Here is a 25757-nt window from a genome sequence, read left to right on the forward strand (position 1 = left end):
TTTGAGTGTAATCCTTCTCTTTGGAACAGAGTTACAAGAGGAGGGAGTAAAATCCTCCCCCTAAGAAAAGCCCGGTACAGATATATATCATTGAAGCGCTAAAGTTCAGCAACCTAGTTGCTGGATAACCAGTAAACTTTAGAGCATTGTATGTCTTCAGAAAAGGGGCAGGTTGTGCAACAATATAAGGTGGAACAGGAAATTTAATTAGCTAGCTACTGAAACAAACTACTAGGGGTTTTTATGCTTGTTATGAAGAAAATGGCCATAAAGCATTGAAACTACACATTAAACTATGGTAATATAGTGGTTATCATCATTTGTAACAAGAAAAATACTTTATTTGTGGGTTTCTTTGATCGCTTGTGAAATGAGATTGGGCCCAAGACTCAGGTATTAAGCACTAGTACTCAGAGAGTCCTGGAGAGTCACATACATCAGAGTAACATGGCTGTTAACTAGAGTATATCCACTGTTAGCTTTATTAGCCAGCTGAGCAAAAGCAGTGTCATGACTTACTGCGAGGCCCAGAGCCTGTGTCAAAGTAGGAGAAGAGCGAGTCAAGTTCATCTGGACAGAATAGTGACTCTCTGCGGAACTTGGCAGCTGCAGCAGCTGAGGAATGAGAAGAGAAACAAAGTGAGTGCTGTCAAAAAAAAAAAAAAAAAAAAAAAAAATATATATATATATATATATATATATAGATGTTTAGTTATCTTTGTGTCACATGATACTTAACAGAGATATGGGATTCTACCTTAAAACATAGTGTACAATCCCCTGTTTATGCCTAATCCTCTAGTATGTCCAAGTGGGCACATTCTTTGAATGAGGGAAGTTAAGTGTAAAATGCTCACTATTTACAAAATCTGTCAGTCATCCCAACAGTTACTTTAGTCCAGTTTAATTTGACCATGTTAGAGTGATGCAGTACCTGCAGATAGGTTGCCTGGCGACACGCTCCCTCCATCGTGCCTGTATTTCCGCCGGGCTTTGGGTGCGCTGACTGAGCTGTGGTTCCTTCTGCACTTTTTCACGCGCCAGTGATGTGACTTCCTGCCCCCCTCCACCAGTGCCTCAGCACCACACATCTTCTTCAGAAAATTCCTCTCCACGTACTTTGCTTTGATCCAGGCCTCCTTCTCTTGCCTGGAAAATATTTATATCATATATAACATATATTAAAATCCTCAAATTTCATTTTCAGTTGCATTGTCAGTTATTTGGTCTTTGCACATAATTAGGAAAAAAACAATAGACAGGCTGACCTGGAGCTGTTTGGGCCAGGCTTTTTCAGCCCTCTTTCTTCACAGGCTCCTTCATAGATGTGATTTATTACTGTGTTTCCAAGCTCACACATTAGCTAATATTGGAGAAAAAGAGATGAAGAGAAGATGTTTTTTTTTATTGGCACAACAGTGTGGTCAAACAAATGGTTGACGAGAAAATTGAGAAAAAACAACTAATATAATACAAATCTTACCTTTATTAGTTCAGGTTCCCAAGAGTCCAGCGTTAAAGAGCGCACCTTTGAGCAGTGAACACCTAAACTCCTACAAACAATAATATAAAATTAAAAATATGATTAGCATTATGAAACTTAAAAATAATCATACATACAAATTTGATACAATATTGTGTAAGACTCTCTTACACCTAACAAAGTGCACCATATCAATATGGCATCAGTTCCACAAGTGGAAGATATGGAAGATATCTAGATTGTATACAGATCATTTTTTGATAGTCTGGAGGGCCAGATTGTCTGAAATTAAAATTTCTGATAATTAGAGCTTAACCACATTAACCTGTCAAAATTTATACATGTGTGGGCTTTCCCAAACCATCAACTGATGTAAATTTATCATTCTGCTATCCCATGACTTTTCGTTTAACAGCATATTAAAAAAAGAGTTGCTTGTCTGTTTGCAAGGACAATTTAAGTCAGATGCTGCCAATCCCGATCATTACCACCCATTGCACTGTCGACTGAGGGTGATAATTAATCCTATTCTTCTATGATGTATTCCTGATGCATGATAAATACCTGAAGAACCCACATAAATAAATGTCCCATGTTTAATCTCATTCACAAGATATTATATATCAAACCTTACAATTTATACATATTACTAACATACTGCTATCCCATGACTTTTGGCAGTGTATTGCACAGTGTACAGCACTGTACACTGTGCAATACTTGGACAAACATGGGCAAACACTTGGTTACAAAACAGAACAAAGGATCATTTTATTAATACCAGCCTGTGATGTCACATACGGGTGAACATCTTCTTATCTCTATTTTTATCTTAAACATTTCAGGAACAATGCTCATTCTGTCAGTGCGCATTTTTGTTGTGTCTGTGGCTTTAAACATTAAAGCTAATGCTGAACGCCTCTCGGTGTCTTCAGCCTGCTATCTTGTCTCCTGCCATCAGCGGCAGGCAGGCTGGCTGTGTGAAGGTGGGAGAGATTTAATCTGATTAGCCGACTGGCGCCACTAATCTACAGATGGGCTGATGAGGCACTTGTGAAGAAGTGCTTGAGCCAGACTGCATGACGTGTTACGTGTGTGTGTGTGTGATATGTCAGATGCTAGAAGATGCCCGGCTTCCCTGCTGTAAAGCCACTCTGTTGTTTGGGTTGAGCAAGTCACATGTGACGTCAACAGGCATGGTTAGCCTTATGCAGGCTGTCTGTCGTTCAACTGTCATAACAGTCATCCTGTGAGCCAGAGGCATGAGTCAGCTCTGGATCTGACCCAGTAGTAAATCAGGCCTATCGTTTTAGATACCTGATCTAAAGCTGGGTAAAAAATTATTGTTCCATTCAAATAAATAATACAATTATTTATCAAATATTTTAGACAAAACTGTCCTGGACAAGGCAAAGCTGTAATAATAATGATATTAATAAAAATAAAAATGCAACTGCTTTGCGTTATTTGTAACGACTTCTATCAACGGAAATGAAACTTGGTGGGTAGTCACACCAGACTAACAAATAATGAAGTTATTTAGAATGGCAATGGGTCATCTTCATTGATAAATCCTGCTTTTGTCTTGTGTGGAGGCACAGTGGACAGTGCCAAGATCAACGGATTGTTGGTCACATGTATAAAAGGCCTGGTATCACAGTTTGCAATTTCACACAATGGCAGATCACCTTTGGTCTACATTACATGCATTACAGTCCAACATTACATTAATGAAGTCCTGCAACCAGTAACCATGCCTTTTCTGAATGCACACTTTGGCTTACATACTGTTGCCATGAAGAAAGCTTGCTGTACTGTATTGGACAATACTTTGACTTATATGGCCATCCATATTTGCAGTTTTGAAGCACTAAAGAATGATGGGTAATGTAGTCTTGGGCCTCTCTTCAATGAACTGACAAATGGAGAGCTGTACGTTTTTTTCTTATCTAAGTAAACAAATGAATCGTTCTACTGTCTCTGTGCTAGTTTACATCACTTGTGGACACAACATAAAACTTGCCTTGAAGACATACTGGATACTAGAGTATTCATACTACATACTGTAGTATGCTATGGGAAGCTGCATCGCTAGATCTTTCCCTGGTTAAAAATGTGTGGAATGCTAATAGGGACATGTTATCAACACTCACACATCCACCCTACCACAAAATGAGCAAAATCTTTGTAAAAATATTCAAGTTGCACAAGATGGATTATAGAAAGACACCCTTAGGAACCTCTACAACTCCAATATTGAGACTGATGTCTGGCCTTTTGCTAAACATTGAAAAAATACAATACAAAACATGCAATAGAATACTTGGTCCAAATGTGTAGCTCAATAAATATGCCCAAGAGTTGCCCATTTTTGTCACATTGGGTCAGTGTTTTACCTGTGGATGCCAGAGCACTCGATGCACAGCAGAATACCAAAGTTGATGCTGGCCCAGCGTGGGTCGGACTGCCCGCAGTCGCAGCACAGCTCGTTTCCAGGTACAGACTGAACCCTCTGCAGCAGCGTCTCCCCCCTCACGCTCCTCTCCCGTGGCTCACTGGCTGAGTCTATGCTGCTGGTGGAGGGAGATGCTGTTCTGTCCAAACGCTGAAAAAAGAAGAAGCAGACCGGACGTTAGAATCTGTTCAATCAGATATGAAAAAAACCCCACCTCTTTTACTTCCAGGATTGACTGCCACTGACCTCTATGTAGTAGTTGTCTGTGATCTCTCTGTACGCTGAGGCAATGCTGGCCTGAACAGCCTGAATCCAGGCCTGACGCAGCTTCTCTGACTCAGCCTGCAACATGCAGCTCCTGCAAAAAGAGAAGATATAATGTATCTCACATGTAGAGCTGTACTTATTTCATCTGACTATAAATCTGATTTGATTTTATTTGAAATACCCTTTTCATATGACAGCTATATGATATAAGATATTATAAATATTGTTTTGTTTTATTGTTTTGATTAAGGGACACATATGGAATTACGTATTGTGTTTGGCCTCCACAATCTCCTGACCTAAACACAACTGAGATGGTGATTTGGGATGCACAGATTGAAGGAAAAGCAGGCAACTTCAGCATCTCCAGGAACTCCTTCAAGACGCTGAGAAAACTATTCCAGGTGACTCTACCTAACAAAAACACTGAGATTAAAATTCCAAGAGTGTGCAGATCTGCCCTCAAAGATAACTGTGCTGCTTAAAAGAATCTAAAGTGGTTTGTTTAACACGTTCTGTTTACAGAATAATTCTGCATTTGGTCCTGTATAGCTTCAATGTCTTTAATAATAAATTTACTATGTAAAAAATCATAAAAAATAAGAAAGCATATTGAATTAAGCAGAGATATGTCCAAACTTTTGACAAGTACTGTATAACATTGCTAAATTATATAGATGTACTATCTATCTACTAATTCAGTGTTTTTCTTTATGTTTAGTATTTTCTACGTTAAATGTTAATTAATACAATGTATTTTACAATATTTTACACCGTTGGAAAAAAAAAAAGATATGTGGTTAAAGTGTGTGAATTAGAAATGTTAGGTATATTGTATACATGTCTTATACATAAAAAGAGTACATATACAGCTTGTATACCAACACAAAAAGCATTGCCTATAAAACGTGCCACTCTAAAGCTTTTACACAGGTTTTTAGGCTGCAGTCAGGCATAAACCCTCTGAACCCCTAAGGCAAGCGTGGAGGAACTGTGTTCCATCCAACACTTTTGGGATGAGTTGGCATGAGGTTTAGATGACACTAATGATCTATAGTCAAATTCATATACAGTAAATATGACAGGACACTTACTTTGTAGGGGACACCACTTCAAAGCAGAACCTCCTTTCTATATCCTCGCAAGGTTTGACTGAGCAAAGCCTCAAGTCCTCTACCACTACTGTCAGAGCATCCTATCAAGAGATATTATATAACATTAATCAGACTCATAATGTGTCTTATAGTCATATAAAAGCATGCACAATATTTGTTTACTACAAAATACATAATAATGTTTATTATGAAAGGTAATTGATTACCTTTAATCTCTTCTGATACACAAGCTGGCTGTTCTGTATTGAAAACCATCGCCTGATGAAAAAGAAACAGAAGAGTATTTGAGCTGGATTTATCTGGTCTAGGCTGAAGATGGGTTTATAACCAAGTGGAGGTTTCAGGATCTTACCTGTTCCATGTCTTGAAAGCATTACTGGCCCTCTTGAAGAGATATCCCTCCATCACCACTCCATTTGGGGCGTCTACGTTAAACTCCACCTTCGAGTCGTCATAGGCAAAGTCCTGCCAACCACAGAAAATAGAGTGTGAAGGTGTTCTCATAATCCGTGCAGTGTTAGGTGTTCGCCCATGTTAAGAGAGCAGTAAGCGGAGCACTACTGCTCTGAAGTCCTGACTGAAGTCACTTTGCTGCTAAGCCCACTAGCAGACAAACAAAAGACAGGAACTAATCCCCCCGTCACTCAAAGATAATCCTCATGGATACAACAGTCATATCTATGCTACCTAATTTCTACCGGGGCAGATTTAATAACATACATATATATACACACACACACACACACACTAATACATACACACAGAATCCTAGGACTCAATCTGTTCAAGGTAGGTATGAAAAGTATGTCAAAGTATCGCAATAATATGGTTTTCAATACTGTATTAATGTGTACTTTAGCCAATACCCAAATTGATTTATTCAGACAGTGGTTCATTTTGTGCTGTGTTTAAATTCTGATCACTAGACAACAGACTTGTACTCTTAGCTCTAACTTCAGACAAAAAACTTGTGTGTGGAAATTCAGTAACAAGAACAAGAACAAAGTAAAGGAATCATCCATGAACTCAGACAAACTGGCACCTGCAATCAATATGGCTTTGTTCATCTATCACCAGACCATCTAGTACCAGATCTATTGAACCAACCGCAAACAGCCAAGTCAGCACAACAAGCACTTTTCAGAAACAACTTCAGAGGATTCAAAGTGTTTTTGGCCTTTCAATAATAATAAAAAAAAGAAAAATAATTCGGCACTTTCAGAACTTCAGCGACTTTCAGAACTTTATCTAAACCACACTGATTTAATGCTTTGTCAGCCAGATCCACAATAATGTGATACACTATATAAAATATGCTAGGCTAAAATAATACTGTATTCTTACTGTAATACTGTAATTATACAGTACCAGTCAAAAGTTTGGACACACCTGCTTATTCAATGTTTTTTTTTTTTACATTGTAAATGAATACTGAAGTCATCCAGACTATGAAGGAACACATATGGAATTGTGTGAACTTATAAATGTTAAACAAACCAAAATACTTTATAAATCATTTAGGTGATCTCTTATATGGGGTGCTCTTAACTTTCTGAGGTTTCTGAGGCTGGCAACTCTAATGAGCTCATCCTGAGCTACAGAGGAAACTCTTGCTCTTTCTTTCCTGGGACAGTCCTGATGAGTGCCAGTTTCATCATAATGTTTTTGATGACTGCACATTTAAAGTGGTGCTTGAATTTTGGTTTTGTTCCAGATTGACTAAACTTTATTTCTTACAGTAATATTTTCTTTACTTAGTTGAGTAGTTCTTAATATGGATTAGAACATGACTCAAATAGTGCTATTCACTGTATACCAAATCTACCTCTTCACAACTTTACAACTAATGCTCTTAAACACATTAAGAGAACAATAAATTTAAGTAATTAACTCTTGACGTGTCCAGAGCACAGCTGTTAACTAAAATTAACTATAATGTGCAAAGCTGCCTCTATCTAAGTACTAGTATTAATCCATGCAGGAAATTTTAAAATAATGAAAAACCACTGAATGTAACATGTGTCCAAACCTTTGACTTATAAAAACTCCAGATACATATACAGCTCTGGAAAAAAATAAGAGACTACTTAAAAATGATGAGTTTCTTTGATTTTACCAAATTGAAAACCTCTGGAATATAATCAAGAGGAAGATGGATGATAACACTTAATTTATGCACCAGGAGTGGCAAGTTATCCTTAAGTTATCCATAAGCAGTGTGTAAGACTGGTAGAGGAGAACATGCCAAGATGCATGAAAACTGTAATAAAAAAAAAATAAAAACATATTTGGAGTTATTCCATCAAATATTGATTTCTGAACACTTAAAACTTTATGAATATGAACTTGTTTTCTTTGTATTATTTGAGGTCTGAAAGCTCTGCATCTTTTTATTATTTCAGCCATTTCTCATTTTCTGCAAATAAATGCTCTAAATGACAATATTTTTATTTGGAATTTAGGAGAAATGTAGTTGATAGAATAAAAAACTGTTCATTTTACTCAAACATAAATATCAAATAAATAGCTATAAAGAGCAAAATTAGAGAAACTGATTCAGAAACTGAAGTTTTTTTTATTTATTTTTTCCCAGAGCTGTATCTATAACTGTTTATTACAAGTATAAATTATCATTCCAGATATTTGAAGAGTAATTCTGAGAAAAAAACAGGCTGATTTTAACTCACCAGAGTGTACCCTAATCTCCACAACCTCCCGAGAATCTTCATCTTTAAAATATATTTGTCGAACAACATTGGAAAAACAGGTAAATTCCCTCAAAAAACGCCCGTTTCACTTAAAAAAACAGCTAAAACTACTAATAAAAGCTAAAACACTGAACTCATCCCGTTGAGGCTCTAAAGGCACGCGCACTGGCAGCTCGTGCGCTCCGCCGCGCGACTTCACAGCGAATGCCAGCAGCAGCAGCCGCCTCGCGCTCTGCTCTTCTTCACGCGCCACCTGCTGCTGCAGCGGCGCGCGCTGGAGCCCCGCCTCATTAGCATACAGCTGTCGATTTGTGCACGCGGCCTCCTGACCTGCCCGGAGAGCAGCGCCGGAGAAAGACCCCAAACATCCTCACCCCACTGCCACGCGCAGATTTACGCGGATTTACGAGCGCCCTCGTGCGCAGTGTTGCTGCCCGAGGCCAGCACTTTAACCGGGCTCGCGGGGGGGAACAGGGGGTCCTCGCCTTTGGAGGAGTCGGCTTCCATCTGTCTGACAGCCCACCGCACAATTCCTGCTTAATCAAGCAAACATTATTGCCCCTCGCGACCCCCCTTTACTCCCCACGTGCAGACCATCCTCCTCTTCTTCCTCCTTCTCTTCCTCTTCAAAGGTGTGAAAAGTATTCCCGTTTATTTCTCAGGTAAAAAGAAGCATAGATACTCTGGTTTAAAATACTTCTGTAGAAGTTGAAATATCAATTTGAGCATTTTACTTCTAATGGTGTAAAATTGACTTTTGGTGCAGTAAAACATGATAAAGTAGCATAACCTAATCTCCGGGCGCCATTTTAAGGTAAAGGTAAGAGATGGCGGCACCCGAAGTTTAGGTTATGATACAGGTTGTAAACACTTTTTTTAAATAAGCTTCTTGTGAACTTTTAAAGCTCTAAATGTCTTGTTTTAAATGTCTGGGCTCTCTGGATTCTACCAATAAGGTGTGGACCATATCATCCTTTCTAAAGCATGTTTGGACAAACTGTAAAAATTACTAGATCTTGTAAAGCTGCGGGAGAATGGAGGTGGGCTATTCAACAATTCAACTTATCATGTTTTACTACACTAAAAGTCAATATTTCTCCTGAGTTTTCCGTTAAGAAAAAGTGTTAAAGTACTGGTTTCAAAACTACTTAAAGTATGAAAATAAAAGTAATTCAAGGGGGGAAAAGGGCTATTAAGAACAAAAGCTTAGGCTGTGTACCAATCACTTTCACGGCCACAGTCTTATAAAACCAAGCACCTAGGCATATTTGCAGACTGCTTCTACAAACATTAGTGAATAAATGGCTCGCTCTCAGAAGCTTAGTAAATTCCAGTATCACGACAGGATCGTGAAATTTCTTCATATATTCCTTATATATTTCTCAAATATTCCACAGTCAACTGTCAGTGATATAATAATCGAGTAAAAGAGACTGGGAATGATCTGCAACAAAAGGGTCAGCGGATGCTACTTTCTCAATCACTACAGACCTCCAAATTTCATGTGGTCTTTAGATTAGCTCAAGAACAGTAAAGTGTCGAAAGCCTCATGGAATGGGTTTCCATGATCGAGCAGTGTATATAGTAGCAGGTATAAAGAGGTTTCCCGCAGAGTTCCGAAGACGCTTGCCACACACTAGTCAATAAATTGAAAAAATGTAGCTATATCCAACAGCCAATCAAAAAATAGCATCGTTGCAGCCAGGTAAAATTTATGTGATCTTTCCAATAACTTTTTATATACAGAGCGACACACATTGGAAAACACGGGAGTGCCATATTGGATGAGTAGCCTACAGTACAGTAAGTCATCTTATCATTTGATTTTGTATTTCCTGAACGAAATGAGTACTAGCATCATAAACATAATGAGTGCTGTTGGGAAATATTGTCTCAAGCTAATAATGTAAACTACTGGTACTTACAACACACAACTAGCTTCCTCAATTAGCCTCCATGCTAAGCAGCCAGGCTGATACACATGCAACAACACAAGTGGCGTTAAACACACCTTCAAGAAACAAACTTGTGTCAATATGAGCTACATATCACCTGCTAGTGTGAGCACAGTGTAAAGGGTCCATATCAGGAGTCTTTCTTGTATTTTGTTTGCTTGAGGTTCACTTTCAGTATATGGTGCTAATGTAGTATAATGTGCCAAAAACCATAAAGCCACAAATCTTTAGAAATAATTTCCGAACTTCTCTTTAGCTCTTTACACTGTTTTAATCTATAGATATTGACTTATTTAATGGCCATTCTATGCTTTTCAAATGAGCACTGCTGGAATAACTTTATAATTGATAGTGTGCCAGACAATTTGTCTGAGATAAACCTGCTAATAAAACAATATTGATAGAATCGTTATCAACATTGATATTTGTTGCTCCAATTGCATTAAAAAGTTGACTCCTTTTACATCTTGTACACACACTTAGCTCATTCCTAATCCACAGAGTACCCCAAGAGAATATACTAATACATATTTGTTTTTGCCTCAGTTCTGTTACACTTGTTTGCACGAAAAATGTTTGCATGTGTGCACACACAGCTGCCGGGCCTGCTGCTGTACATGCCATAACTCTGGGAGAATGGAGGCAGCGAGTCCCAAGGGTGCCACAATGAAGTTGGACTTGGATAAAGGGCCAGTGTGTGTATTATACTGCGTGTATGTGTGTTTATGTGGGGGTGTGTGTGGATGGGGTGGCAGATGTAACGCGAGGTGGGAGTGGTGGGATGGTGAGACAGCCGGACAGATCATAACTCTGCCATTCTAAGCGTGGAAGGGAAAAAGAGAGAGAAGGGCTGCACAGGAATCTCCACTGAAAAACTAAATTTATGAATCATAAAAATGTTCTCTTCCTCAGCACCATAAGAAAAGTGTAATCTACAGTACATAAGATCTAAAGTAATCCTAAAATCGAAACAGGCATTTTTGCTTCTTTTTTAAAGCAGCAGTCCTTTTCATTTTAAATTAAACGCAGTATAATAAAATAAGAGACCATTTAAATTATTTTTTTTCTTGATTTTACCAAATTGAAGTCCTCTGGAATATAATCAAGAGGAAGATTTTGAATTAAATGCTCTAAATTACAACATTTTTATTTGGAATTTGTGAGAAATGTTCGTAGTTTATAGAGTAAAACAACAGACATTTTAAGATGTTTTATTTTTAATTGAAAGCAGTGATATTCCTTGTGTGTTTCGGGTGGCAAATATTGTAATAAATGGCATCAATGTGCTCTTGTGACTATTTCTGCAAAGCCAAATATATTCATTCTAAAACAGGGAAAAGAGTAGCCTGGTAGGTTTGCACTGATACAAGAGCTACTGCAAATATAGAGATATCTGAAGGGCGAATTCTTCAAGGTCTACATCAAAGAAACACAGAATTGAAGCTTAAAAGAAGTAGCAAGCTAACGTCACACATTAATCACCAAATTTATCGACTCTAAAAGGAGACCACACCACAATGCACATTTGAAAGTACTTTTCCACATGTTTGGTGCAATTACACATTTCCACCAGAGATGTCTCCAAATCCCCCAAATTTACAGACTATCGGTTTAATATGCCTGGTCACACACAATGTGTTGAGTATTATCCCATTAGGCCTGGAGATTATGCTTAATATTGGACTCCACACCATTTTAAATTGAGATTTTCCTTTAAAAGGAAAATTAAGTCTACAACTAGGCTTAGTAAATCTCTGGGAAACTGCGTATCCAAATACTTGGGATGAGGAACAACTCATGCTACTCTGCTATTCTGTCCATCAGTAGATGGACAGTCAGTGTGATATCATTGTCCCTCAGTCCACCAAACACTGCTGCAGGAGGTGGGCCCACACTCACACAAGCTGTGAGGTCACGGGGTCAGAGAGGTCCTGTTCCCCCACACTTCCTTCAGAGAGAGCTGTGGATTGAAGGAAGTGTGACGGGCAGCTCTGTTGTCCAGTGGCTGTTTGAAGGGGGCGGGACAGAGACGTTAATCCACAGGCAGGGGCAACAGGTCACGGCTGCAACGTGACTGTGCACTTAATAATCAGAGAGCGACACACTGACCTGTTCTAAACACATCACAACCTGCTCTCTATCTCTCTCATACTTTCTCATTATTTTTGGGAATATTAAATTACAATTGCATTTAATACTTATTAACAATGTGACATTTTATAAGTTGTATATGGTATAAAAAAATAGATATACAAAATGTTAAAAAGATTTTCAATTACATATAATATAGATTTTATTTTTTTTATCATTAAAACATACTAATATATTTTATTATAGAATAATAATAATGAAATAATAAAAATAACGAGAATAATTGTGTTTAAGATACAATTATACAGATATTACACACAATAAACAATTTATTTAAGCAATAAATGTACCAAATATAACATGGTATAAAATCTACACATTTATTTAAAATGATAGAGTTAACTATAATAATTAGTATGTAATATTTATTATCTATTTTCTATTTTCATATAGTTATTTTTGTATATGCTGTCTTTATGTAATTCAGGTTGTATACCAAATAAAACAATATGCACAAAATCTATTACAAAATGTTACAATAAATTATATATATTTGCTGAATAAACTATTATGTATAAAATACAGCATTTTTATTTAAAATGTGTTTAATATGTGCATTATAACACATTTAGTATTAACAAATAGAATACTTTAAAGAATGTTTTTATTTACGTAATTTTTAAGCATGTAATAACTTAATATGTTAAGTTGTATATAGTATGAATAGTAAATAAATAAATCCATATAATATAAAATATTCTATATACTATTAAATTTATATAAATAGATGAGATCTAGCTGACTTAAACTATTGGGCATAAAATAGCTTACTGTAAAATACACAATTTGAATAAAAATGATAAAATGTACATTATCTCATTCTATATAATAATTGATATTATTATTGCTGCTGTTATTATTATTATTGCTAATTATTATTATTTTTTTCCAATTCATCTATTTATTCTCTGTTATCACATATAAGTTTCATATGCATGAGTCTCGATCTTGGTGATGGGTGGATTAATGCTGTGTGATTAGATTCTGCACTGATGCTGTTTGATCGAGTCTGATCGAGTGCTGATGGTCTGATGCGCTGCACTGAGAGCACAGGCAGATGGCTGATTTCTACGGTGGCCGAGAAAGCCCAACGCAGTGCAAATTGAAAAGCGCTGCAAAAGCACAAAACACATCCATCAAAATTACAACACAGGCGCTGCAACTAGAAAAACGCGCTGCAACTAGAAAAACGCGCTGCAAATAGAAAAACGCGCTGCAAATAGAACCACAACACAACGGAAGTGAGTCACAACACAACGGAATTTTCCCGGGGGACCTTAAAAGATATACCAGCTAAGCTGCGTCTTCAGTAACGTCTCGGACTTCACTATGTGTACAAAGGACAATAAGTGGCAAACAAGGCGTTTTGTGAAGCAGAACTTTTAATAATATGCACACAACCGTGGTAATCACAGGTAATAAACATAACTTACTTTTCAGAAGCTTGTTTGCCACTTATTGTCCTTTGTATACAGCTGGTACAGCATCTTTTAAGGTCCCCCGGGAAAATTCCGTTGTGTTGTGACTCACTTCCGTTGTGTTGTGGTTCTATTTGCAGCGCGTTTTTCTATTTGCAGCGCGTTTTTCTATTTGCTGCGCCTGTGTTGTAATTTTGATGGATGTGTTTTGTGCTTTTGCAGCGCTTTTCAATTTGCACTGCGCTGGGCTTTCTCGGCCACCGTAGATTTCACCTGTAAGCCTCATCTTTAGTGACACAGACCTCGCCTGCAGACACTCAGCCGTGTGTGGCCACGCGTACACACAGCCGCCACCCAATCCAAACGCACGTGTGTGGGACAGTTGGTGGCACTAATTCAGCAGTGCTGCTTTTTGGCGGGACACTTCTCTCCCTCTCTCTGGCTCGGTTATCCTGATGCCAGAGCCATCTGCTCCCTTAAGTGAAGCTGGTCAGGGGAGAGGGGTTGGCCCTGTGCCACCAGGAGAGATATCCCAACCTGAGGGGAGAGACTCTCATCCAAACCCACCTAACCATTTAACTGCCCATTGCACTGGACAGGACAAGACGCAGGATGCCCCCGCCCAGCAGCTAAATGTGTCTGCTCGTGAACTTAAGCCTTTGTGCTGATTAGGCACAAACACATATTGAAAAACTTATTAACTTGAATTTAAGAAATAAATAAAAGGTTTCTGGTATGATTTACACAGGCCATTGTAGTAGTAGCAGTATCAGTAGTAGAAACATATGTAAGAGTTGTAGTAGCTGTATATCAGCAGCAGTAGTGTAGTAACAGAAATAGCAATAGCAGGAATAGTAACATTACTAAAAGTAGTAATAGTAATAGCAGCAGCAAGAGTGTCAGTAGTAATAGTAGTAAATGCAATTGTAAGAACAGAAGTAATAGTAGTGGTAGTAGTAGCTGAATAGTAAAAGTAATGACAGTAGCAGTAAAAGTAGCTTAGTAATAGTATATATATAGATATAGTTATAGTGGTAAAAGGTATAATAATAGTATTAGTCATAGTAGTAGTAGTAGTAGTAGTAGTAACACAAGTAGCAGTAGTAATATTGGTAGTAAAAGTAATATAGTAATAGTAGTAAAAGTGGTAGAAGTAAAAATAGTAGTAATAGTTGTAGTACTGGTAACAGTAGTAAAAGTAGTCCAATAATAGTAGTAACTGTGGTAATAATATTAATAGTAGTAGTAATAGTATTAGTTGCATTGAAAATAGTAGTAACAATAGTATTACAAGTAGTGATAGCAGTAGTAATAGTGGTAAATAAGTAGTAATAAAGAAATAGTAATGACAGTAGTAATAGTAATAATAATAGTACTGGTAACAGTGGTAAAAGTAGTACAATAATTGTGACAGTATAAATAATAATGATAATATTAGTAATAGTAGTAGTATAAAAATAGTAGTGACTAATAACACAAGGAGAGCTAGTAATAGTGATAGTAAAAGTAGTATAGTAATAGTAACCACAGTGCCAATAAACGTAGTATAGTAATAGTAGTAGTAGTTTTGGTAAAAAGGAATAATATTATTTAGTAGTATTATTAGTACAGTATTATTAGTAAAAATAGAAGTAATAGTTATAGTATATAGTAATAGTAGTGACAGTAGTAACACAAGGAGCAGTAGCAATAGTGGTAGTAAAAGTAGTATAGTAATAGTAGTAACAGCAGTAAAAGTAGTAATGGTTGTAATATAGTAGCAGTAGTACTGGAAACAGTAGTTAACAAAGTACAATAATAGTACTACTAACTGTAGTAATAGTTGTTAATATAATTGTTATAATAGCAATGGTAGTAGTAGTAATAGTAGTATAGTAATAGTAGTCATGTAAAAGAAGTAGAAGCAGTAATGACAGTAGTGGTAGTAGTAGTAGTAGTAGTAATAACAGCAGTATAGTAGTAGTAATAGCAGCAGTAGTAGAAGAAGCAGTGGTAGTAGTAATAATATTATTAGCAGTAATCAGTTATCAGTTAAAATGAACAGTAATCCGTCCCATTTCTTTAAAAATTCAATCTGAAATCTGTTTTTGTATCATAAAAGTAACTTTGGATGATTTTATACAGCCTTCACGTTACAGTAACAATTACACACAGATGAACAGCCAGTAACCTGCTCTTTTAGGTCCTGTGGGCTTGTACAGTCTGTGGTGTTGTGCGGCCCACGTGAGACCGCTTTGTGGTTTGTTATAAACGGTAAATAAACAGCGGGCACATGATAAGTGAACGTGCCGACTATTGATCACTCAAATGCAACAACCTACACTAATCAGAAGGGAGGACAGCTGTGTGTGTGTGTGTGTGTGTGTGTGTCTGTGTGCATGTGCTTGAGATGAGAAATAGTGTGAGGGGCAAAAAGCAATGGGACATGATGCACCCTGGCGTAAAGTAAACTCAGTGGGTTCTAAATAGAACTCTGTACACATTAAACAATCTGATCTGTCATTTCAATTCACGTTTTGTCTATTCATACATAATTGATGCCCTGAACTTCTTCCAAGGAGCCCTAATGGTGCCCCGCCCCTCATGTAATGTGTGTATTTGTGACAGACATTGACAGAAGCTGGACTGCCCAGCCACTGTGAACTGTGGACGAAACTGAAAGGCAGACGGCATCTTAAAGACTGTTTTCTGCGGGCACCCACCACCTCCTGTGCTTCAAACACACAAGGCTGAATAAGTTCATTGTCCATGTGCTGTTATGCCCTCCCTTTATCTCCAGCCTTCCCACACTCTCTCTCTCACACACACACACACACACACACACACACAAACACATCGATCCCTCAGAAAGTTCTCAGCATGTGACGGTCATAAATCAGTACTTTATGGATCAGGAATCAATCATCTCCCGAGGCGTAATAAACAGGACCTCGTTCACACGTTGTGTTAGACGAGTGACTGATTAAAAACGACAAGAAAATAATCAGCATTCACTTAAGCTCAACATGGGGCATGTCAGGGTTAGCTTGCTGAACTCTTAAGCTTTTTAATGAAGAAGATTTACACAATTTTCACTAATTCACAAATTTTCTGCATAATTAAACAGTTAAAATGTGAACAAAGTGATCCATAGTGATTTGATGTAAGATGCTCTATTGTAGAGAAACTTACAGCATTTTCTGATTTATCACTGTTTTTTTTCTTTTTAACCATTACATTTAAAACACAAGACTTAAAAATGCTATTATTACTGTTTATTATTATTGTATTATTATCAAAAAAAAAATACATTCCAGTGTTTTCAACCTAGCCTCTATATACCACTGAGAGCATATGATTGTTGATATTATTATTAGTATTTTTGTTATGTTTATTATGTAAGAACTGAAATGGGGGTTTCTATAATGTAGGTATAATCTATGTCTGTGTTCCTGAGTGAAAACGACTAGATTAGGAAGACAATTAAAATAAGTATATGAATAATTTAGTGAAGAAGTGAAATGTGGGTGCAAATAAATATTTTTCATTTTGTCTCAATCTGCCACACTCATTTCCTATAGCTAACTTTATTAAAATATAAGAGAAAAATATTTTACCTGCATCAATGTCTATATGGAGGCAGGATAAATGGTGAAGTCACACAGCGGGAAGAGAGAAAAAGAAAAGAAAGAAAAAGAACATTAATTAAACATTAGATCAGAACATGACATTTTAAATAAGGACAATTTCCCCCCAATATATCCTACCTTATTTCCTCATTTCTGTTTTTTTTTATTATTTATGTATAAAGAATATGCTGTTATAGTTAATGAGACATACTTCAAAACATGAACACTGCAGTTGATTCATGTGTAACTACATGAGCCGTACTGCTGAAAAATATATTTAACAGTGCTAAAAATACATCACATTGTTATAACATTAATAATTATTAGTGACACCTAATACAATGGGGAAAGCTACAGAACTGTAGGAATCTGTGATTTACTGGTCACTTGATCTAAATGTAGGTCACATTGGATAACAGGGAAAGTTTTAAGGCTGAATATTAAGCAAAAGTTTTTTAGGCCTTAAGTTTTCACTTTTTCTAAGAGAAGCTTAGCTAATTTTCAGTCTTTCAGCATTGTAAAATTGCGAATTCTAACTAAAACTGTGGAGATTTATTTCATAAACGTTTAACTGGAGTAAAGTACTTTTTATGCTCACACAGAGCCCACAGGACCACCTATTGTAAGGCTATGATGCATGGGTAGCCCTGTTGGCTAGCAATGTGCTAACAGATGGTTAGTGCCTGTGTGGCAAATCGTATGTTTTGTGTGTGTGTGTGTGTGCCTTTAGGGCCAAAATCCCCAGGCTGGTCAGGGAAGTGTAGTTTATTCATATGCTGATGATAGTCAAAACAAAGCAATCATAAACCATACACTGCAGCCAAACAGCATCATCCATCTATACACCCCACCCCATCTGTACCTCCGTCTGTAACTCTTTCTCTGATTTTATTTGTTAGTTTCTCAGTTGGTTTGGAGTCAATTCTGCTTTAGCTTGTGTAACTGAGCTGAAATGTACCAAATTAACAATCCTAATATACAACTCTTAAAATATAAAACACTTAAAAATGATGAGTTTCTTTGATTTTACCAAATTGAAAACCTCTGGAATATAATCAAGAGGACGATGGATGATCACAAGCCATCAAACCAAATTGAACTGCTTGAATTTTTGCACCAGGAGTGGCATAAAGTTATCCAAAAGCAGTGTGTAAGACTGGTGGAGATGAATATGCCAAGATGCATAAAAACTATGATTAAAAAACAGGGTTATTTCACCAAATATTGATTTCTGAACTCTTAAAACATTTTATGAATATGAACTTGTTCTCTTTGCATTATTTGAGGTCTGAAGTTGGGAGAAATGTTTTCCATTTCTACTTCCACTTCACTTTCTGAATCAGTTCTCTGATTTTGCTATTTATAATTTTTTTCAGAGCTCTACAGTAATTTTACAGGGATGTAGGCAGGTAGTGCTCACCCGCTGCTGGATGATGGCATGCTGGTGCTCCATCACCCTCTTCTCCATGGCCGAGTCAATCACCAGCTGATCCAGCTACAGTCAGAAAACAATGTAACAAGCAATTAGAACAGAATTTTGCTATAAACACTCCGTGAGTTAAAATAGTTCTATTGCTGCTCCATTTGTAGCTGTGCTATTTGGCTTGTAAGCGCTGCATTGTTGCTAGGTTACCTGTATGTGACGAAGTAATACATGGAGAGCTTTGGTTACAGTGCTTTACCGGCTGATAATGGCACTCAGAGAACACCTCTCAGCCAATTACATTGCAGGGTCGGAAATAACTGTGGTAAATTATATTTTTTCGTAATATAAATTGTAAAGTTTTTATAAGAAATTATTTTTTTTATCAACATAAGCAAAAAAATAATAATACTGTCACTGTTGTAGATGTAATTATACCATTTATCAGGTTCTAGCAATCTACATGGTATAACCTTTTATAACATATTACTGAATATAATATAATAACCCTTAAATATTACATGACTTTATTACATTGTTATTTGGCTTTAAAACAGTTACGCTTCACTATTTTCCCCAAAAACACCACATGGGCCCTTTATAATGCTAAATACCCACTAGAGTATAGCTATCCGTCTCGTGTTTCCCTCCCACAGGGCACACCTGGACTCTGCCACGCACTCACACATGGTGTGCAGAAGCTGCCAGGGCACAGATTATCCCTCGTTTTATTCAGTAAAGGGCCTGTGCAGCTCTGCGGCTAATTACACCGCATGCTCGGCTCTAGACGCAGGTGTGTGTAAGCATGTGTGTGTGGGGGGGCAACAGATCTGTACAGCAGAGTAACGAGGTAACTGAGGAAGCAGGTGTATGGAGGAAGTGACGCTCACCTCGGCCGCCAGTTTCTTCATGTAGGGATCCAGCTCATCCAGGATGGTGTAGCCCTGCTGGAACAGTGTGTACTGTGCTTGCATGAATGAAAGAATCTGAGAAAGACACAGAGATGGAGAGATCAGAGAAGGTTCAAGGACAGTTTCACAGGTTTTTTTTTTTTTAGATTTATTAAAAATGTTCTCCAATTTTTTTCCCTCAATTAAGCGAGGCCTATTATCCCACCCATTTAACTGTTAGTCAGCTGAGTATCCCCCACAACACAAGAAAGGTGAAGACTAGCACATGCCTTCTCTGACGTATGTGAAGTTATTTGAATTTTTCGAAAATAGGTAGTGGAGCATTGCCGAGTAGCATCACAGTGCGCACTCAGAGGAAAGCGCACAGACTCGTTTAGATACATCAGCTCACAGACGCCTTGTGCTGATCGACATCACCCTTTGGAGTGACGAGGGTAAGGAGCGCCATCTACTCACCCAGAGAGAGCATGGCCAATTGTGCTCTCTCAGGGCTTTAGCAGCTTATGGCAAGCTGCATAATGAGGATTCCAACCAGCGATTTCCCATTCATAGTGTCTGCCCTTAGCCCACTGGACAACTCGGTGCCTGTACCTTGAGGAACGTTTAGGAGTTCTCTCATTTAAAACTGTGGAGGAAGAATTCTAAGTTTCAGTTCAGTTTGGTCCAAACCAAAATAGCAGCAGAGAAATGTGCAAAAAACTAATTTTGGTCCAGTCAAAAGAGGTGGTCTTGGTCCAGATCTACTAAACCATAGTTTGCTTGGTGTGCAATGTAAAAGCATATTTTTGCATGGTGCAGATTTTCAGACCAATTACAGGATTAACACAAATAAACAATAGAACAAAAAACAGAACTGATGCTCTGCCGAAATCTGACTGTGTGCAGGCATGTGCAGCAGTTTTAGTACAACATATTACGTTGGTGATTTCTGTATCTACTGTAATTGTAGATTATCAACCATTATTTATAAACAGAAAGAAATAAAAGGAATTTGAGGGGATCTGTTATGCTTATTGTGGTGCGTGACACGCCTGGACTGAAAACATTCCACAAACCAATCATGTCAAGTTTAGGGAGACTCCTCTCATAAAGGTGGTAATGACAGGCAGTGTTACACTTCTTTGGTGCGCTCTGTGCGTTCACACTGAACTGTGTGAAAACTCTCTCAGAGCGTGAGGAACTAAGGTTTGCACCCACATACAGATCCTTTAGGTGTAAACAAATAAAATATAATAATTAAAAGGCTTGAAAACTAAATGTGTAGATATGTAGAAACTCACAGAGTCGAGGATCTCAAACTTCTTTTTGGCCTGTAAAACGTTGATCTGAGGAGAAAAAGATAATACAGGAATATATGTTAATACATATGTGACGCAGCCACTGATCCAGGTGACCTGTGGAGCATTTACAAATATTACTGTGCCACCTAGTGGTGGGTACTGTTACTGCAGTTTCTGTGGAACGTGGTATTTTTTACACTATACACTATACCAGGGGTCACCAACCTTTTTGAACCTGAGAGCTACTTCTTGGGTACCAATTAATGCGAAGGGCTACCAGTTTGATACACACTCGTGAAATTACAAATTTTCTCAATTTACCTTTAATTATATGTTATTATTAATAATTAATGACATTCATCTATGTGAAGACACAGATATCAATAGGCAACACTATTATTATAAATCTCTGCAAGTGTTTACATTTTATATTATATTTTAATATAATATTACATATTATATTACATTATATTGTATAATAATATATAAACTATAGGCTATCTCTAAGCTAATATTAATGTAATATAATCTAAAATTACATCAATGCAACTGTGATTTAAAAAAAAAGAATAGCAACAAAAATGCTATTTTTAGACCAGGCCTGCGGGCTACTCATAAGGTCCTTGCGGGCTACCTGGTGCCCGCGGGCACCATGTTGGTGACCCCTGCACTATACACTATACAAAAAGTAAGAGACCACTTCAGTTTCTGAATCAGTTTCTCTAATTGTGCTGTTTATAGGTATATTTTTTGAGTAAAATGAACATTGTTGTTTTATTCTATAAACTACGGACAACAATTTTCTCAAATTCAAAATAAAAATATTTTAATTTAGAGCATTTATTTTCAGAAAATGAGAAACGGCTGAAATAACAATAAAGATACAGAGCTTTCAGACCTCACATAATGCAAAGAAAACAGGTTCATATTCATAAAGTTTTGAGTTCAGAAATCAATATTTGGTGAAATAACCACAGTTCCCATGCATCTTGGCATGTTCTCCTCCACCAGTCTTATACACTGCTTTTGGAGAACTTTATGCCACTCCTGGTGCAAAACTTCAAGCAGTTCTGCTTGGTTTGATGGCTTGTGATCATCCATCTTTCTCTTGATTATATTCCAGAGGTTTTTAATTAGGTAAAATCAAAGAAACCCATCATTTTTAGGTGGTCTCTCATTTTTTTCCATAGCTATATGTCCAAATATCATTGAAAATTGAAGCATTCAGTTACTTTAAGTTACACAAATGCACAACCACTGGCAGTTGAATAAGACTCTCACGAGCAAAAACACCCTATAAGCACCATGCCAACATTTAGCAAAAAAAAATCAGTTGGACAGTAGAGACAGTTATTATTACAAAAAGGGAATAAACTGATTCACAAAAAACAGTTAATATGCTGAGGTCCCAGTATTTATTTCTATAATGTATTTGGATACACATATACTCTTAAGTTTCTTCCATCTTATTTGTCTCATCTAAACTGTCTTTCTATATCCAATGTTCTAAAAATTGCAACGGTTTTTACTGCACTAATATTTACACATTTTCCCCCCTTGAATCGTTTTTAAAACCTTGTTCTGTTATATTTAAAAAACATTGAGCTACACAACAAGAATAATATAATTGCTGGGTTGTAGTGGGACTAACATGATCTGCACTCTTTAAACTGTACCAACTAGAAATCTAAAATCTAGTGGATACTTCTGGTCCTTAAGGCTCTACTGTAAATTCAATGAAGGCAGTCTGAGAGAATAGGGAGGGTCTACCAAATGAATTGGCAAGCCTGGCTCGGCCTCTCATCTCTATTGCACTGATTTTTGTGGCAAATTTAACAATATGGCAGGCAATTGTGGCTCAATTTCTATTTCTATTCCTCAAAGAGAATAGAATCACGATGTCCATGTTTCTGTAGGTAAAGGTAAGATATATGTAAGATATGGCCCATTACTACATTCAATAATGTTCCTGTACTTGGAAAAGAACAGAAAAAACAGACTCAAAAGCAGTTGTGGTCTTTGTTAATCATTCGTGCACTACTTTAATATTATCATCTCACCACACACTGCTTTTAAAAGTGCTGACAGCAGAACTGAGTCAGCTGCTGATGATCTAATGCCTCTTCTAGCCAGTAACCCACTGACAGCAGAGCGAAACACTACTGAGTTTAAAAAAAGGCACAAAAAGAGGACACATCAGTAAGTGCCTGCTAATGATGGCCAGCAGACATACTACATTATTCAGACGAAAGATGTAATCAGCTCTAATCAGTGTTACACAGTGTTACCAGGGGCAACTGAGAGCTGGGGACGGGTCGAGGGCTCAAACACACTTGAGTGGATCACAATCAAGGCTTTATTAAAAAGGGGCCATTAAGAAACGCTGGATGAAGTAGCAGCGATACAAGACATCCTCTCCACTCGTCCTCTATTACTTGTAGTCTTTTAATCTGTCAGAATTGCACTGTCTAATATTTACTTGATGGATGATAATGTGCAAAACGGATCTGTAATAAAACACAACACTTATTGTGTGAGCTCAGTAAACCTCTTGTAGCTGAATCAATCAAATCCTGACAGCAATTTCATTTTTATATGAACAGTAATATGTCGGACAACCCATTTAAATGATTCAGTGATATACTTAAACTGAGTTGAGTTACACCAATTGCTGACACAGACACACACACAGCTTGTATAGTCCCTGTAGAGAAGAACTGCCAATTGAATAGGACTCAATAGACCATATTGGCACCATGTCAAAATATAGCAAAAAGCTTCCCATGGATAGAAAAGACCTTTACACTTTTAGCAGGATAAACTGACTAAAAAAATCTATGAATAAGCAGGGGTCCCAATATTTTTGGCCATATAAAGCTCTGGAAAAGAAAAAGAGACCACTTAAAATTATATAATTAATTAATAAAATAAGTTTCTTTGATTTTACCAAATTGAAAACCACTAGAATATAATCAAGAGGAAAATGGATGATCACAAGCCATCAAACCAAGCTGAACTGCTTGAATGTTTGCACCAGGAGTGGCATAAAGGTATCCAAAAGCAGTGTGTAAGACTGGTGGAGGAGAACATACCAAGATGCATGAAACCTGTGATTAAAAAACAGGGTTATTCCACCAAATACTGATTTCTAAACTCTTAAAAGTTCCTTTTGTTATTTTAGCCATTTCTCATTTTCTGCAAATAAATGCTCTACATGACAATATTTTTATTTAACATTTGAGAGAAATGTTGTCCGTAGTTTATAGAACAAAACAAATGTTTTTAAATATAAAAAATATAAGTTGCTGTATTAGTTGCTTTTAATCTATCAGAATTGTCTAATATTTGAATAATATATTTAAATTGGATCTATAATAAAACTGAACAATTATTGTGAGAGCTTAGCAAATCTCTTGTAGCTGAATGCAATCATATTCACACAGTAATGTTTCAAAATCTAGTAGAAAGACTCAAAATGAAAGCAGAATAGGCTGTCCCAATATTTTTGTACATGCAAATTACAGTCTGTTATCTAGTATCTAAAACCATATTGGCAGTTCTAATCTATTTAAGATTAATAACAACTTGATTGCAGGTGTTTGATGATTTAGGTGTGCACAGGTGAGACCAGTTCATATTTGTGTGTGTGTGTGTGTGTGTGTGTGTGGATCTGGGCTGATAGTTACAATAGATACCTGTAAGACGTAATCGAGGGCGAGGTGTCGGAAGCACTTCCGGGTCACGACAAGAGCGCTGCTGGCCTCCTCCACCTCGTGCGGTTTGTTGCGGGGAGCCTGAGCGTTCTTCACCTGCGCAATCTCCATATCCTCACGCACCTTATCAAACTGCTTCTTCGTCTCCTTAAACTTCCTCACATCCCTAAGAGCACACGACATCACTCATTAACATCAGATAGACAGAGAGAGAGAGTAGCCAAGTATATTAACATTAGTGCTAATAATAATAAATCTGGTACAGTACTGTTTAGAGGCGTGCTTTGGTTCAGATTAAAGTGTATTAAGGTTTTTTATGTTTGGGGAGAAAATATACTCACTCTTTGACGAAAGTGTGCAGCTGCTGCTTTATGGATCTTTGGGCCTGATCAAACAGAATCTGCAGGAGAAAAACACACCAGTGTGTTAAAAGGTACAATATATTCATATACAACTCAGCTCTGCTTAAAAAAGAGTAGAGCGTAGAGAGCTCAATAGAATGGCTTTCCATGGCTGAGCAGCAACATCCAAGCCTTACATCACCAAATGCAATGATAGTGTATAAAATCTACATGGATTCGTATTAAACTCAATACAGCCAAAATCAACCATTTCCCGGGCACGAGCACAGTTTTAAAAGTAGGCCACCGTTTTTGCAGTTAGTGCTATAAATAGATTATCATTGTATTGCCTTAAACATTTCCACAATTACTTCTAATAAATCAACATAAAAAGAAGACAAAGAAGAAGGTGAAGAATCCTATTATCCTATCACAGTGTTCATACACTTTTTAACCAATAAAATATGACTTTTCCATGCCTTCAAGGCAAATTTTAATGACCATACGATTTTTCACGACCAAAACATCACTGCAGACATGGACAATAAAACCATAAAGCAACTAAAACTATAATCAACATCAGCTTTAAATCTTATAAAAATGCTGACACACAATCTTTAGTAATAAAATGTGTGTCACATCCTAAGAGCTCCATTGTGTAGGGCTACATTACTGAATCAATACTACATTAATAAAAGGAAACACAAAGATTTGTAGACCAAATTTTCAGGAGTTTTCCAAAACTTTCTGGATATTTATATTTTTCCAAAACGTATCCAGACCTGGAAATTGCTATTTTCAAATTCAATGAGTTTTCCAGGTTTTTCATGACCGTAGGAACCCTGCTATTAAATTTATAGTCTTGAGTCGTCGCACTTTTTTATAATAAAAGCACATCTGTCTTCACTACACACTACAACAAGCGACCA

At 37.1% G+C, this 25757-nt stretch overlaps 1 protein-coding gene and 1 long non-coding RNA gene across 2 annotated transcripts in view; one reads left to right on the forward strand and one right to left on the reverse strand.

Moving 5' to 3' along the window:
* acap3b (ArfGAP with coiled-coil, ankyrin repeat and PH domains 3b) overlaps positions 1-25757 on the reverse strand; it is a 93908-nt gene that overhangs the window by 6616 nt on the left and 61535 nt on the right. The window contains exons 5-19 of the mRNA XM_022682746.2: positions 24829-24887; positions 24470-24653; positions 20775-20819; positions 19474-19569; positions 18581-18655; positions 17149-17160; positions 5673-5785; positions 5527-5578; positions 5300-5400; positions 4185-4296; positions 3880-4088; positions 1484-1553; positions 1269-1363; positions 935-1149; positions 520-615 (exon numbers count right to left, since the gene is read on the reverse strand). Coding sequence (XP_022538467.1) covers positions 520-615; positions 935-1149; positions 1269-1363; positions 1484-1553; positions 3880-4088; positions 4185-4296; positions 5300-5400; positions 5527-5578; positions 5673-5785; positions 17149-17160; positions 18581-18655; positions 19474-19569; positions 20775-20819; positions 24470-24653; positions 24829-24887 — 1534 coding nt within the window. The remainder of the gene's footprint in view (positions 1-519; positions 616-934; positions 1150-1268; positions 1364-1483; positions 1554-3879; positions 4089-4184; positions 4297-5299; positions 5401-5526; positions 5579-5672; positions 5786-17148; positions 17161-18580; positions 18656-19473; positions 19570-20774; positions 20820-24469; positions 24654-24828; positions 24888-25757) is intronic.
* Positions 8346-10729, forward strand: LOC111195420 (uncharacterized). Its single transcript, XR_002651642.2, has 3 exons — positions 8346-8690; positions 9775-9831; positions 10580-10729. It is a non-coding gene; the product is annotated as an uncharacterized LOC111195420 (long non-coding RNA).

This window comes from Astyanax mexicanus, chromosome 24, assembly GCF_023375975.1.
Source record: "Astyanax mexicanus isolate ESR-SI-001 chromosome 24, AstMex3_surface, whole genome shotgun sequence".
NCBI classification, from domain to species: Eukaryota; Metazoa; Chordata; class Actinopteri; order Characiformes; family Acestrorhamphidae; genus Astyanax; species Astyanax mexicanus.